The sequence below is a fragment of the Pagrus major genome, chromosome 18 (genome assembly GCF_040436345.1).
Source record: "Pagrus major chromosome 18, Pma_NU_1.0".
NCBI classification, from domain to species: Eukaryota; Metazoa; Chordata; class Actinopteri; order Spariformes; family Sparidae; genus Pagrus; species Pagrus major.
Window position 1 is genome coordinate 5,174,326 of NC_133232.1, and position 17,150 is coordinate 5,191,475.

At 39.7% G+C, this 17,150-nt stretch overlaps 1 protein-coding gene across 5 annotated transcripts in view; it reads right to left on the bottom strand.

Annotated features, from left to right (window-relative positions):
* Positions 1-6,750: 6,750 nt before the first annotated feature.
* Positions 6,751-17,150, bottom strand: part of LOC141013338 (transcription factor COE3-like) — a 147,857-nt gene continuing 137,457 nt past the window's right edge. For 3 of the 5 annotated variants that reach the window (XM_073487029.1, XM_073487028.1, XM_073487027.1), the window contains 5 exons: positions 13,387-13,566; positions 13,208-13,209; positions 9,145-9,206; positions 8,928-9,052; positions 6,751-6,782 (listed from right to left, as the gene is read on the bottom strand). In XM_073487029.1, coding sequence (XP_073343130.1) covers positions 6,751-6,782; positions 8,928-9,052; positions 9,145-9,206; positions 13,208-13,209; positions 13,387-13,566 — 401 coding nt within the window. Of the gene's footprint in view, positions 6,783-8,927; positions 9,053-9,144; positions 9,207-13,207; positions 13,210-13,386; positions 13,567-13,880; positions 13,902-17,150 lie in introns of all 5 variants that reach the window. The other 2 variants (XM_073487030.1, XM_073487031.1) reach the window with 2 other exon arrangements.

Below are 17,150 nucleotides of genomic sequence, written 5' to 3' on the forward strand. Positions count from 1 at the left end.
GATACTTACATCTAAGAATAAATAGAAATTATATAATAACATTGGTTATATATAAATACTGTATACCATAAATGATATAGTACTATGGTAGGTATTTACAGTATAGACAGTAGTAATGATATGAGTACACTAGGGTATTTACAGTATAGTACTATGGTAGGTATGTACAGTATAGACAGTAGTAATGATATGAGTACCCTAGGGTATTTACAGTATAGTACTATGGTAGGTATGTTCACTATAGACAGTAGTAATGATATGAGTACACAGTACTTCACACCCATAAGTACAAATATTCCAACACCCCCACCTCTGCCATCTTAATGACAGATGTATGAGTGACCCCGGTAGACGACACTTCACCCCCTCTTAATGACAGATGTGCGAGATAACTTAATTTCAGGTCAGAGGCGAAATAAATCCATCAAACTGCCAGTCCAACTAGCCATGATGAAACAACCTGCCTGCTAGCTAGCATGCACACCATTTGCCCAGGTTGCATTGCTTAATGGCTAGGTTACATGACTGGCAGAGTTAGCACCAATGAAATTAATATCCAATTATAATACATATCTGAGTGATGACAGAGACAGGTGTGACAGATGTCCATCTCTGTCTTACACAGATATCTGATTTATGAACCAGTTAGGTTGCAGTTTATCAATTATACTCACAGTGATCATGGCCGTAGTGCTCCCCGGGTCCACCTGTTGACCTTCTCCGCCACTTGAAGCTGCCGCAGATGTTGAATCTCCGCGTCCAGAAGATGCAAACATATCGAATATTTTTCTACATTTTGCAGCATCCACCTGGAGGGCCATTCTCTTTTGGTCCCTAGCTCTTTCAGCGCCACCCTTTCTCTTTTTGCCATCCATGGTCAGATAAGCTACTATAAACTACTTTTTATCACGCTCGGTCTTAGCTGTTTTTACAGGCACCTTGTAGCCCGAGAGGGAGGGGACCTGCCGGGCAGACCCTGCCCTCAGCTCATTGGTCCAGCAGCTACATCAGTCATGAACAATGGGCCGAGCTACCAGTTTATGCACCAATAGGAGGGCTTATATACCGTCATTCGCCTACAACGGTATGTTAAATTGTTATTATATTTCACGTCGTAAAATAAATAAAATAAATAAAAATAACGCAGGCCAGTAGGCCAGAAAGCCTCGCAGGCCACCGGGACAATGCCCGGTTTGCCCGTATTCCCAATCCGGCACTGGCGACACTGTTTTGTTCCGTCGTCAACACAGCTTCATATCCCACCTGATGTTGTTGACCTGCTCAGATTGTGTTTATTCCATCATTTCTTGATTTTTGTGCTTCTACTGTGGTTGAGTAGCTACATACTTTAATAGTTTCAATATTTATCTGTCTGAAGTGTGTTTGTTGTTAATATTTCTGACTTTGTGGTTTTATTTTGAAAATTGACCGGTTGCACTATGCCGTTCTGCTGTCTGACTTCCTGTCTGGCTCGATCCGTTCTGTGCAGATTGACGCAACAGACTCGGCTTGTTTTCTCTGCGGAGCCGTCTGTGGGAAGCTGCTGAAACCTGCCGTGGTGCAGCCGGTTGAAACATGAGCATTGTCTAGAACAGCCACGATCAGCATCAACGACCGTATCACGGCCGAGACGGGCCTATGGGATCCTTTCTTATCAGTGGTGTCACGATATTGATTCTGAATGGAAAAGGGCTCTCTGTTTGGATCATAGAAACCAGAAGCAGGATCAGTGATTCTCAGCCCTGCCTACTTGCGTGCCTCTAAAAATTGACACAGCTAGCTTAGCGTTAGCCTGCAGTGTCACTTCCAGACTCTTCTCTCTGACATCTTTGGAGATGTCAGTTTATTTTATTTTTCAGAGATCCTTTATTGATTTGTTTGTGAAGAGGGTTCACTCTGGACAGACTTGAGAAACTGAACTTTGTAACAAACTGAATTTCTATCTTCTGTTGTTTATTGTTGAGTCACTGACAGCTGCTGTTTGTTGTTGAACTTGTCAAAAAGACACCAGGATAAAGTCAAGCTGGTTTTTAAAAAGACATTGTCAGGACATAAAACCAAGATCTGTTGATCTTTACTAATCCAGCTGTCGGCCCTGAAAAAAATGCTCAAATCAAAATCTGATCTTGACGCTTGTATTTCTTATTTAAAAAGCCTTTATTTTATAGACATGAATAATAATCTTTTCGTGACCTTGTCTGAACCTAAACATTACCTAAAAAGTCCTCGAGGATTTACTGAACCTGGACGAAACTTTGTTTGTTTCTGTCCTCCACTTGTTCCCTTCATCTACGAATGGACCAAAATCTGTTTGGACCGACACCGACACACACTGAAACGTTAACTGAAATTTGATTACTTTCAGTGGTTACTCTTCAAAAGTAACTGAATACACTGTATACAGTGAAAAGCTGCTCTGAGACTTCAAAGATGCTTCCCATCATTTTACTGCTTCAACCTTAATCAAACAAAACATTTTGACCTTGAATGTAATAACACAACAGAACGTGAGACGGCATTCAAGCCAAATGTAATCTTTATTAGACTGTTTCTGTACAAAAAGCACTGGATCACAGGAAAAAAATAAACCAAAAACCCAAAAACATGCATCTATTTACAGCATGGCCAGAGACAGGAAAGAAAAGCCGGGGACGTCGCCCCCGTTTGTATTCTAAAGACATTAATTAAACATTGTGCTTTGATATACTTTGATGATATATTTCATATTTCACAAAGATGCAGTACCTCTGCCCTCTTTCACATTGAAGTAAAACATCGAAAAAAGAAGTATATTTGCAGTTTTTAAAACCTCGACTGAAACCAGGACGGTGAGAAGCAAAACTTTCTACAACTGTGACCAATAAAAACAAAAAATCAGCAAGCTGTTGAAAGACGGACGAGGGAGTTCATGTCGAACTGAAACGAGGTGCGACCACTCGTTTGATTAGCGTGGCTGAAAAAAATGGCTTCTCCTAAAGACGGCGGACACATGTTCAACAAAACGTCAACACAACAGCGTCGTGCAGCGACTGAAGGTTTCTGTTGCATAAAGTTTAATCCGGCCAAACTTCACATTCCTGCCCTCAACTTCGATTTTAAATTTAGCGATCCAGGTGATTCTTCAGGAGTTAAAGGGATGTTTGATAGTTTTCTTTAAGCACAAACTTTTTCTACAACAGTCCTCTAATGTCAGCTGTAAAGAAAATAATGGAGATGTGTTTCTCTGCTTCTTTTGAATTTAACATCTGTCTCAAATATATCAGACTTGTAATTAGACAGTAAGTATGACTCTGGACCGGGTTGCACCAACTGATCTTTAGAAAGGACTTTACGTCGGTTGCACCAACTAAACAATAGCTGTAAGTTGTCATTTTAACAGTGTGTGTAGGGATGTGTGTAAGTGTGTGTAGGTTAGAGTCTGTCACAGAATAAAGGCTGCAGCTTTTATAGTCCAAATTAAATGCCCATGTTTTTTTACAACTGCTGAAAGTGAACGTTAATGATTTCTAATTTGCTGCGACATTATGGAAGCTCAAAGGAAAAGAAAAGGCAATTTCAAGGACATAAAAAATACTATAATACCAGACTCCCTTAAAAAATCTGCGTATTTAATGAGTGTTTGAGTTAAGGGTAACTTTATAAACTTTGAAACGCTGTCTTCAACAAATTCTGAATTATTTGTGTCCTCTTGTCAGTTCAGCAAACGTTTTACATTAAGTTTTCCTTTCTTTGTGCAAAAAACTATTGTGTCGGCTCTCTGTGACCTGAAAAATGATGTGCCTCGTTAACAGCAGGTGAGTGCGCCACACTGCTTAAAGTGAAACCCCTGTTGGTGCAACCGGCTGTCTTATTAGATCGTTTTCATGTAATTAGATTTATAAACACATTTAAATAAAACCAGTTTCTGAGATGCTGTATAATAATTATGTGCTGGAGAAGTAATAATTAAAAGATGACGTGTGTGTCTTTAGTAAACGAGGCGCTTCTGTCCTGGATCGCGTTGTAGAAACTTCTTTTACATTACGACTAAATCAGGGAGTTAAACAGGCGTTGCTATTTAAAAGGCTAATTGCTAACCTAGCCGTTTCAGTTTTAATTCAGTGCTGAAAATGCAAACGTTCTCTTCTCTAGGGGGACCTGAGGGACAAACATCCGGTGCAAAACAAATTCTGCCAGTTCGACTGGAGAAGAGCTCGTCAAACGAAACAAAGTAGCGCCGGTGTGGAAGAAGACGAGCTGGCGTGACAGAACAGGAACACAGTTGCATAAGTAAATGATCCAGATTGTGTGTGACGACGAGAACAGTACCATCTACAACGACACCAACATCGATGGAAGTTTCCTTGAGATCAGTGACCCAAAAACTTAATGTTCGGAGTGGTTTTAAAATCTGCTTCCTGTTTTTAAAATCGTACGATCATTCTCACCAAAAAACACAAAGACGAGGGTCGGGTCTAATATTAAAGATGGATAAAATATTGTCTACCAAGAGACACGCTCGGTCCAAAAGGAAGAGTGGAGGAATATTATGACGTTATAAGCTTCTGAAATATAAAAAATTTCACATGACAAGGATTCTGCCAGAAAAAACATATCGGTGCATATCGTTCTAGCTTTCATCTTTTCTTTTTTTTGTTTTTTTTTTACTTTTAGCTTTTTTCTTTTTTGCTAAGATGCATTGCTCTTATTAAGTGCCCCAACAAAAAAAATAGTGCATTAAGAAATAACCATGATTATACATTTCACAATAATACACAAAGGACGAGAAGAACCAGGGGAAACACAAATGATGCTGTTTACAAAAAGTTAAATATTGTATCGGAAAAGCAGTTTTATACAAAAGTGATGAAAGCGTTTTTTTACGTCCTGCTTTCAAAAACAGGATGTGACCACGTCATGACGGTTTGTTTTTACAAAAAGGGTTAATTCCTCTCACTTGTTCACTCTTTTTACAATATCTAAAAGGTATTAAGACATCAAATGTGTTTACATATATATTTGAGACTATCATTCAGGCCTAAATCACAAAAGGAACTCCCCAAAAACATACTTTATAAATACATAGAAAATAAGCACAATCAGAAGAAGAACAAGGAGAAAAGTCTGGTACCTAAATGTGATTAAAACAGCTGCAAGCTTTTTCTGGTTAAAATCTACCACTCGACACACCTGCAAACAGAACTAGAACAGAACTATTGTACTGCAGTTAAAAAATGAGACAAAAACAAACAAAATAACAGAAAATTAACCTAAAAAAACAAAACAAAACAAGAAAATAAACTCGGGCTGCCTCGACTGTACTGAGACAAATGTTAGTGTAACATCTGCTCGTCGGCAGGACGTTTGTTCGTTCTGTCTTCAGCTTAAAAAATTACTGCATTTTCCTCCTTTTTAGAATATGAGACACAAACATTAAAAGCTATGGTACACAAAGGAAAATGCTCGTGATATCGATCAGGACTCTCGTCCTCTGCATTCAATCAGGAAACCGTCTGACGGTTTTTCCAGATTTGATCAAATGTTTGATTTTTACCTGGTTTCTGGACTCGGTCCGACTCAGGTTCTGTGTCCACCGAGAGCTTCTGATCCAGCGACAAACCGATCAGAGGTTTAATTTAACTTATGCTGCATAATGTAGCTGATTGTTAAATCTGGTTCAATACTGTTTTAAAAAAAGTTGTTTCAAACAGACGTCCAGCTTTAAAGGAACGCTGCAGTTTACTCAATTTACTACAAAAAACCACGTGTTTATTACCGGTGAGCGTTTTCCAACAATCAGGAGATTTAATCAGCAGAGATTTAAGTTATTCCCTCGTTGTGTCATTATTTATTTTTTCATTAACGATATCAAAATAACTGTCAGCTTCCTCCATTGATTTCCACTCATTCTGTAACAGTGATTATCACACTCTTGAAACAAACTTAGTGTGTAAACATTAACAATGAGGTTTTTATCTTTACATGATAATATTTTGTATTTTTAGATTGTTGTTGCAAACACGTGTACCTCAAATTGAGTCAAAGTATTTTAAATTGAATTAATACAGTTGTTTTGTTATATATTATATAAATGGAGTTCGGCATCAGACTATAAAGAGTGATTTTTAAAAAGTCTGTGCTGTGATAACAATAATCGGTCCCTCCAGGATTTCGCTGGCTTTTATAAGAAATTGGTGCTTTTTGACGTTTATAGTGATGATGTTGCAGCAGCAAGTGAAGATTGTAAAAATAGTTGAATATCCAATGAGATTGACCGTTTCTCTGTGATGTCACTGCGGTGGTTTGAAGCTCCCGGTGGACACGCCTACTTCCTGTCTCACAGTGGTTCAAACTGATCTGAGACCTGTTCAGCCTCCACAGACTTCTGAAGTCAAACTGTTTCATAACTCAGCACGACGATACACAACATGTAGGACTGCAGACACCTGACCCCCCTACACACACCTGTCCACAGTCACATTGCTGACCTCTGACCTCTCTGAGGTCTCCAGGTGGAGCCGCTGCAGACGTCTCAGAAGACTGGTTCAGACGTCTGCGGTGGCTTCAGAAGTCTCTCAGTGAAGACGGTAAATTAATCGATGAAGAGTCAAACGTTTTCTACTGGGGCAGTGAAGGATTGTGGGTCAGTTGGGGTCTCTGGGGGATGATGGGAAGGATTCTTCGCTGCTGTTGTTGTTGTGGCGTTTCAGGTGGGCGGGGCCATCAGCTGGGGGGTTCAGGGGGTCTGTCGTATCAGGCCGAGGGTCCTCCTCACATGGGCGGGACGATGAGACCTGCCATAGCTGAGAGACGATCAGACAAACACGTTCACATTAATTCAACTGAAACCAACTCAAATATTTGTTCAATGTCAACAAGAAGAAGAAGAATGAATTAATCTCTCTGCTGAATGTGACGCTTCATCAGTCTGTACAGTTAATCAGTCTTATCAAGTCATTTTATTCATCCTGAAAGTTTTGTTTTCTTCAAACAAGTGAAAGATAACGAGCTTCAGTGTTTCAGTCACCTAAAATTAATTTCGCTGTCGACAACGTTCACGTTTATTTTCCTTGTGTTTGTCCGCCATCAGTTAACAGACTGTTTCAGGAAGTTACTTTATTGTTATTACTGACCTAACGCTAAAAATGTTGCGTCTGCTGAGAGATACAGAAGTATCTGCTGCCATACGATCAGACTACAGAGCAGCTTCTTTCTGTCTTTTAGCTGAGGGATGACAGAAACTCTATTATACAGTCTTTTGTTGCATTATGACAAATTAATCTTGAATCTCGTTGTTGTAAATGATTTGTATTTCTCCTCATGACTCCCAGCGTTACTATGGAAACCTGACTGTCGTTTAGGTTTATATTTAGCTTTTAAGAGCCGACTTCACGTTCAGAACTACCTTAACTAACAGACGGATTTTGTTTTCTACCGTCAAACATCAGGATATAAATCTACTGATCCGTCTTAACCTCGAGGTCGACCCACTGTTTCATGAGAATCATGAAAAATGTTAATTTTATGAACAATTTAACCTGAAATAGAAACATTGTTTTTAACTTGTCCGCTGAAAATGAGACTATTTACTGCACTCAAGTTTACATCTGTCATTTTAATTTTGACTCCTCCCTGCAAAATAACATCACTGTCCAAACATTAGTGTATTTTCCTCACCTTCCTTTACTGTTGAGGAACAGTAACCTGAAGTTACATTATTGTCTCAATAAGTTTTGTTAAGGTTTATATTTACTCTAAAGAGCTGCTCCACATTCAAAACTACATTCAAAAACTGGCAAATTTAGTTTTCTGTCTTCAAACTTTAACTATCATAAAAATAGGATTAAGGGCTATTGGATCACTGAACGCTGCAAATTCACTGATTGTTTTAATTTGGTTTTCTTCTTTTATGTGAAACTCTTTATGTTGCCGTCTGCCAGGACTTGATTATAAAAGAGATTTTAAATCTCAATGGGAATATTTGTAAAAATTAGTATATGTATCTTTAGCTACTGATCTATATTAAGTCTGAATCTCAAAGTTAACATCATGAAAAATGTAAATATATCACAAATTAAGAAACATAGAAACGACCTATTTAATTTTTATTAGAAACATGTTGAAATGAAAATGGTTATTTTTTACTTGACGAGGCCAAATTAAATGATGATCTAGATATTTTATCAGCATCTCTGTACTTACTTTAATTACTTATTAGAAGATTACTGTACTCAACAACAAAAAACATCTGTTTCACTAACTTGTATTTTCAAATCCTTAAAGAAAGTGTCACGTTTGTCTTTTTACCTGTTAACAACAGCTTTCTCCAGGATATCATGAAACAACTCACCTGATTCAAGAATTGTTAAAACTTATTTGTGTTTTGTGTGATTTCATACCAACTCACCTGAATCCTCCCAGTTCTTGTCGTGGATTTTCTTGAGAATATTCAGAAACTAGTTGAAAAATGTCCAGATGACATCATCTAGTAAACAACAAACCAGCCATTATATGCTGGAACCTGAACCAATCACAAAAATGACATTAAACTCTAAACTTAAAGTATTTGAGTACAGCTGTAGGATTTTACGAGGTCCGATCAGTTTAAAATCATTTTTTACCCAGTTTTTTTTTTTTTCTTTTCAGGAAAATCCTCGACATGAACTGGGAAAAGTTCTGAGTTCTGGGTGAGTTGCGATGAAATGACCCGTTTGTGTCTGAAACAGGATGAATTCTCAGTAAAATGACTTGATGAGACGAATCTGAACTCTTTAAATTCGGTGCCAGAAGTTATGGATCAACTTTGACCTTCGAGTGTTAAACTGCAGGTCTTCACATGTAACAGAGACATTATCAGCATCACAGTGGGCGTCTGTCTGCGTCCAGGTGGGACATGGACAGGTGGACAGGGGTGCTGACAGGCGTGGGAGGGGGGGTGGGATGCTCACCCTGAAGGTTGCTGCCATTGGTGGTGGTGCAGGTGGGGGGCGGGGAGGTCTGTGGCCGCACGACAGGGGCGAAGGCGCTCTTCTGTTTGACTGCAGAAACCATATGGACAGGAGAGAATGAATCAGGGAGCCGAGGAAGAGGAGGAGGAGGAGGAAGAGGAGGAGGTAACGAGCAGGCAGACGGACAGAGGAGTGAGTGATCGGATGGAGGTGAATCATGCAGGAGGAGGAGGAGGATGGAGAGGAAGATGAGGAGGTGGGGGTCGGGCCGAGGAGGATCTGGAGGAACATACAGCTGCACGTCTGGCAAAGTTGATCCATAACTTGAAGACTTTTAATTTGAAAAACCAACCTGAGAGTGGTAGCGGCTTCATCCACACACACTGTACAGATGTGTGTGTGTGTGTGTGTGTGTGTGTGTGTGTGTGTGTGTGTGTGTACAGGTGTGTCATGACAACTTTAATCCTCTAAACACATCACTTTGACTTCCTCATGTGTCTGTTGTGGTGATAAAACAACTGATTCTGATTAAAGGAACAGTGCAACATTTTCTAAAATCCTCTTCTTCAGTGTGTTCAGTACAGAGTAGGGATGTGTTAGCTTAGCTTAGCATAATGACTGGAAGCAAAGGGAAACAGTTAGCCTGCCTCTATCCAAACTCCTCTACAGCTCACCGGACATATTAAGTAACTGAGAAGAAACATTTACAGACAATATTCTGTTAGTCTACTAATAGTCTGTTTTTTAGACACAGATAATGACAACGGGAGGGTTAACGCTGAGTTAAATATTCAGGTATATTTGTTAACAAAACAATATAGTGTCTGGTTTTTACTAATTGATGAAGAGCAAACATGATAATCTCTTGAGTGTGCTGTCTTTAGATTTCTCATTTTATTGAAATGTTATAATAAATTAGTTGTCATGAAAATTACATGAAATAACTTTAAACAGCAGCTCTGGTCGGCCAGATCGTTCTTAGAAATGAAGTATAAAGGTGCAATATGTAAGAATTAGCCACTGTCGAATTTAACTGCTAACTGCTGAGGTACAAGGTGGCTAGGAGCTAGCTGGTTAGCATGCTAACTTAAGTAGATAACTCACACACAGACGTCTATCACTGATATTTCTACACTTTCTGTTGATAACTTTAGTTCATATTTTTAATGTTTTAAACTAAAATTCTTAAATATTGCACCTTTAACACCTGCATATCCATGACAACTTCTGAAATGATTGAAAGTTCCAGAAAAGCTACTGAAACACAATACAATATTTAGATTTTTCATATTTTCTTTAATTCAGTTAAACATTAATGAGATAAATCTCAGGTCAGGATCTATTTAGTAGCCAGAGTTTTTAATCACATCACATGATCTTCATTAGTTCGCCCAGTTGTCATCGGTGATGTAACTAAGTACATTTACTCAAGTACTGAGCTTAATGGAGGCAATATGTAAGAATTTCAGTTGAAACAGTCCTGTGCTGGAAGTGTAAACACTAATGCTCCCAGTCTGAACTGCTAGCTGCATGGCTAACTGAGCTAACTAGCTAAGGGTAGCTACAGTTAGCAGTTACTCTGGTGATGTGCTGCCCCCTATTTGTTTGGTGTATGAATTTGACAGGTGGGTAATTCTTACATACTGCAAACAATTACAAGTACAATTTTGAGGTACTTGTACTTGAGTATTTCCATTTTAGTTATTAAAATGGGAAGTTACTAGTTACTTTACAGATTACATGCCGACCACAGCCAGAGTTGCAGATTTTATTTTAATGGTAATCATATTTTTTTCTTGCTGATTTCACATGTAAGTAAGTGTATTATTTACTTGTACTTTTGATACTCAATTACATTTAGTATCAGATACTTTAAATATCACAAGTTGTCATGGAAGCAAAGATGCTTCATTTTAAATGTTTTTCTGAGCATTTCTTCAGATTTTTTGCCATCAGAAAATAAGTTTGAAACTTAAAACAAATCTATATAAATTCTATTTAAATTATTTAAAAGTACAAACTGTTATATTGACACTTAAACTAATTAAGAACATGTTCGTCAGTGAGATTAACAGGTGCTGTAGATGTATTTCTAAATGTAGAACTGGACAGAGACAGGCTAGCTGTTTCCCCCTGCTTCCAGTCTCTATGCTAAACTAAGCTAAGCTAAGCGGTCCTGAGGCTGTACTGATCACGCTGATATCTGAACATGTCGCTGTCACACAGAAACAGAAGAGGAGGCTCTCAGAGGAAGTTGAACTGCTCCTTTAAGAGCTGCACAGACTTTATGGACCACAGTGAGTCTGTAAATGATTCAAGGACAGCGTTTGAAAATGGAAAACTGTAAAATGAAACGGGGAATGTAAATGTGATTTATCGCTTTGTGCCAACAACTATCAGTCTGTCCTGGATCGCTGCTTCTTCCTCCTCATGTTTCCTCTTTTTGGCTCCTTCTTGTTGTTTTCAGCTCATATTAATGGATTCGGCCCAAAGCGTGAATGCATGAATGCATGAAGGATGCAGTGAGGATGTTAGTGGGGTTAGTTGAGGAGGAGAAGGAAGGGGAGGGGAGGGGTGAGGATGGACAGGGGGACAGTCAGAGGAGGGAGGAGGTGAACAATGCGTGGCGGTGTTTAGTCGACACACACACACACACACACACTCGGAGCCTCGGCGGAGGGAAACTGTAGCTCAGCCAGGCGAGATGTGAGCCCACCTTTTGTTTGGTCGCCAGGGACGACAACATCACCTGGCACGGAGACGCAGTTTGAGCTCGATACCTTCTAAACGAGTCTCGCTGAGACTCACTGAGCTCTTTGATACAGAAGCCAAAACAATGGAGCGCTCCCCGCGGGCGAGTTTCGACTTTACCGGTCTCCAAAACACACCTGCGCCTTCCAAGCAGCAGCAGCAGCTCCGACTCCAGGCGAGTTAATCAGAGCCGAGCGCAAAGTTTCAGAGGAACAACGGAGCCGACTGCAAACTACCGAAGCGTCCGCTCAGCTCCTGCAGCTTCACTTTATCCACTATCATTATTCTGAGACTGTTCATCTCCTGCACCAGTCCTGCAACACCAACAAACAACTCTACACCTATAAAAACATAGAGCAAGTACTTCATTTCTACTTTTATCTCGTGTTTCACATATCAATATAACACCAACAGCCAGGATTAACATTTCTGATAATGTTCTCATTATTCTGTGAAACCAAGAAATCCAGCAGATATCAGTCAGTTTATTGGCCTTAAAATCTCCTCTCCTGTCTCACAGGGAGGGCTGAGTATGAAACCTCAACACGTCTCAGTTCCAGCTGATTCACACTCATGTTTACTTCACATACGACCACAAAGATTTACACAATCAGACAGAGTAACATTCTTCCCTTTTTCACAGAGTGCTGCAGGAATAAGTCCTAAAAACCAGAAATAAGTGAGAATTTTTCCACTTCCTGTTCCCTCATCTTGAAATCAGTGTTTTTTTAAAATGTGTTTTCAGTTAAGTGTGTGAAATAAGGTTATTTATCACCCCACAGTTTGATTATAAAGCTCTTCCGTGTGTTAAAAACGGTTAGCAGTTGCTAAGAAGTGTCTAAATGAGACTACAGAATTTATAGAAAACCTGTATAGTAATCATGTAGTAAGACGCTTAGTGGTGGTGACGTTTAAGTCATATGACCGTGATGTCGTCTGTTTGTAGCCCGACATTAGCTTTTTACTGCTACACATTTAATTTACACTCCAAACATCACACAGTGGTGTTCAGCGTTAGCTACAAACATACGTCATCCTGCAGCTCTGTGACATCAGATTGTCGTTCTCAAAAACACGTTCACATAATCTAAAAGCACAAAAGCTCAAATCCAAAATTTCAAAAAAGTCAGTTGTCTGTGGAGATGTTTGGCTCTGATCTAATCCACAGAATCATTTCTGAAAATACTCTTCAACTAACCACAGCCCTGTAGCTGAGAGGGAGAGATGTGGACCATGAGACGGGTTAACAATCAATTAATCAACAACACATTTTTCCTTTCATCTCTCTTTAGTATCACAATTAAAAACCTTTCACTGACATCATGACTCTTTCACTGCTCACACTGACACCCAAAACCCTTTTAGTGCTTCTGACACTTCAGCTTCTTTCAGTGTGAGCACATCAGATGAAACGTCGGCTAAATGAAGTGATTAACCTTCAACTGACACATCGACTTTATGATCTTAAACTGACTCTGACTCTCAACTTCAAACCTTTTAAACTGGCACTTCAGTTCCTGCCATCAAACGACTGATTCATGATTCAAACAGTTTATCCTGTTTCAGAAGCCATCTTATCTTTTTGTTCTTCAAAATAATAAACAAAGTGTTTCAGATTGCACAAAAATCCTTTACATGTGATCCTCCTGCTGACTGCCTCTCTGATGGATGAGGTTTGGGGGGTTTTATAAATTAAATAGTTACTCACTTGCGTAAGCAGAGTTGGTGGAGCCGTTGAGGAAGCTGGGGGATCCAGGTACGCCCAGGTTGGTCATCCCCGCTCCGTATCCGTTCATGGTGGACGTGATGGTGTTGTAGTTGGACTGCTGAGGCGTGGAGCTCGGCACGTAGCCGCGAGGAGACACGCTGTTCGAGTTACGGGAGTAACCTGGGAGGAGGAAACACGATGAGATCGGTTCTTCTTCATGAGTTTATAAACCCTGCTGAAGCTGGAATAAAACCAGACTGAGGATACATGAAGGAACAGAGACGGCGTCACACTTTGTTTCCCCAAAAACACCTTTAAACATTTAAATACATACGAGGTGTCAGTGAGAGTTCATCCTGTTAGAAGTTCTGTTACTTTACTTGAATATTTCTACTTTAATCCTCCACACAAACCTGACGGCTGCAGTCACTGGTTGTGTTTATGAGATATAGAATAAAGAATAAAAAGAAAATATATTTACATGTAATACATACATGAAGTATGTGAACTGCTCACTGTCACAACACCACACAAAACACTTCAGTATTATTTTAAGAAGATTTTTCTTGAACATGACACTTAACTGTAATTTCTTCAAACTGAAATTAAATAATTCAAAATGTTTAAATTTTGAATTTAATGAATAATTTGAAATGTTTAGGTTTATTTATTTTTATTTTTGAGTTACACTGCTTTATTTTAATTCATCCAGAGTTTGTTTCAGGTTATTCTTTTGTGTTTTAATGCTTTTAATCAATTGTAATAAGTTTAATTCTTTTTATTCCTGTTTATCTGTACGTTACTGTGTGTTTAGTAGTTTTTGTGTCTGTTGTAAAGCACTTCGATCACTCAGTCATGAAAAGGAAAAAATAAAGTATAAATCCACTCTGTGCTGTTCTTCTGTCATCGTTCTTTAATCTGTAGTTTGATTGATCACCTCGTTCTTCAGATGTAAACATAGAAACACAACAGTGACTTTGTCTTCTGGTCTCAAACAGACCTGACGAGTTTCGCCAAACACAACACGCTTTAAAAAAAACTAAAGAAGAAGAAGGAGCAGATCCAGACAGGAGACGAGGATAATTAGACATGACCTGGACTCCTGATCCGAGCTGATACAGTCCTCAGGTTCAGGTTCTGGTTCTGGTTCTGGTTCGAACTCTTTAGCCTAAATAAGAGGAAGTGAAGTCTCTGAATCTCCTTGCTGTGACCTCAGCAGTGACATCATCACGCCTGTTACCTGCAGCTCTCCTCCTCACAGGAGAAGTCTGCCCTTCATCTCTCACCTCACCGCCCCTCCCCCACCTCCTCCCCCCCGCGCTCCCGTTGATTGACCCTCATCTAAGATGCATTGAATACCAATGTTCCCCGCAGCACTCAGCCGACCTTTGACCCCCTCATGAGGCTGCTGAGTTCCCACCGACCTCGGGCCGAGCTCGCCGAGCGGAGCCAACAGTGTGCCAAGTAGCACATTACAGCTCCACCCCCCCTTCCCCCTCCACCCTCATCCACTTCCCCCCACTTCCTGGTTCGGGCCAACGCAATTCCCAGCAGGAGCGGCTGATGGAGCGCTGCCCGGGGACGAGGGCGAGGAGAGGCGGCGATGGGAAACACATGTGGAGGAGAGGAGAGGAGCTGCAGCACGTCACAGCTCAAACTAAATGTCACGATTGTTCTTTAATGAAAACAGAAAGTCTTCAACAATCACACTCAGTACTCTGTCCTATTTGTTCTGGTGCGTTGTGTCCACAGCAGCGTGGGAAGAAGATCACTTCCTCCGACCTCACACTGAAATAAAAACATGTGTCGGCTGCAGACGAGCAGGAGGGGTTCGCTCTGATTAACTGACAGAAAACCGTCAAACACTGAAGGTTGTTCAGTCTGGAACTGAGACAGAAACGCAGACGATCACTACAACCAGGACTAGAACGGGAACGATGTGCCGATAACGTTAGTTCCTGATCACAAGAATTTCCACCTGGTGGTTTTTTGCCTCCGTGCAGCAGTCGAGTTACTGTTAGCTGAGGTGTTGAATTACAGCCAGAACATGATGATGTCAGAGTGAAGTTCATCTTTGACCTTTATCATATAAAATCACCTCATCATTTTACTGTTGAGCAACGGTGAAAGATGTTTTCTGTGAGGTCTCAGTGACCTTTGACCAAAAAATTCTACTCAGTTCATCTTTGTGCCAAATCTGAGAAATTCTCTGAAGGCGTTCTTGATCTATCACGTTCACAAGAATGAACAGAAGGACGACAACAGATATAGATTAACAAAGTTCTCCAAAGATGAGATGAGTTCGGAGAGTCCAACACTCCATTAGAGTTGTCGTGTCAGATATTAAGTTTTTTATGTGTAATTTGCTGCCTAATATACCGTGTTTTTAAATAAGAAAGACTCAGTTATTAGAGTAGACTGTCTAAGAAGTGTCTGTTAAATATCAGCTCACATAAAGAGGTCGCTACAGTTAGAAATGTCCTCAAACTAATTGACATCCTGTAAGTTCAGATGGATTCTGATTGGCTGTCAGAGTTTCTAAAGTGATCACAATGATATCGTTTGTCATGTTTGATAAAAGAAAGATTTTAGATCAGTTTCTTTATAGATATTGTTGTATAGTTTATGGTGTAGACGGATGTTAAAGGTGTTTCACTCAGCTGTGAGCAGCCGAACCTCCACAAACAGATTAAATTTTAATTAAAACGTCTTTATTTCGTAATGATCACACTGCTTTCTACAAATACAGACCGTTTCTAAATATTATTAAAATGTTTATAATTTCTCTACATTAAGAGACACTGAAGTCCACCAATTTTTCTACAATAAAGTGTGTTTACAGGTCTCAGTCAGTGGCTCAGGTGCATTGTGGGTAATGTAGGCAGCAGGTTTTAAAAAGAAAGAAGAATGTGTGGAATAAAAAGGTTCATTAGTTAAAATGTTTTAACTGAGTTCAACAGTGTTATAGAAATCAATTACCCACAATGCACCACAGCCACTGAGTGACATCACTGGAGGCAGTTTATCAGACTAATGCCGCTTTAGAGTAAAGTTTCACAGTCGTCCTCCCCGACACCTGTAAACACACTTTAATGAGATAAATAGGTGGAGTTACCCTTTAATACTGTCTTATTTCTGTTCACTGTGACGAGAGGACATATTTGTGGTGTTTTTCTTCTTCCACATGAAGCTCTGAGGATAAAACATGAATGATGTGGACTTCAGAAATCATAATTATGAGCTGCAGAAGTTGTTGCTTTTACGCACTGAGTCATAATTACAAGACGCTCCAGACTAAACTTAAAATAAATCCAGTTATTTTTCTGATTCTCTTGTTTTGGATCGTCCATCAAAGAACAGTTGTAGGAGGTCAGTTATAAAATAATTGCTGTTTGTTAGCAGAACGTTTGACCGCAGGTCACATGACGTCAGCGTGTTCGTCCCTCGTGTGAATCTGTTCGACTTCAATTCACTGAGAAGTTTGTTTTTTATTCAAGAATAAAGTCTTTTTAATCCTTGACACAGATTTGTGGTACTTTGTAACATTTTCTGGAGCTTTGGACCAAATCCCACGGCCTTCTCCAGCGACAGGGACTCACTGCTTCACATGATCACACCTGAGTAAGAAGAAGGCTGTAAAATCCAGAGAAGCTCCAGAAACAAAAAAGCAGATAAGTAACCCTTGAGTTCAGATTAATAACTCAGATTTAACTGTTTCTGTTCCTGTTCGCTTTACATTTGGACGTTAACAGTCGATCGAGGGA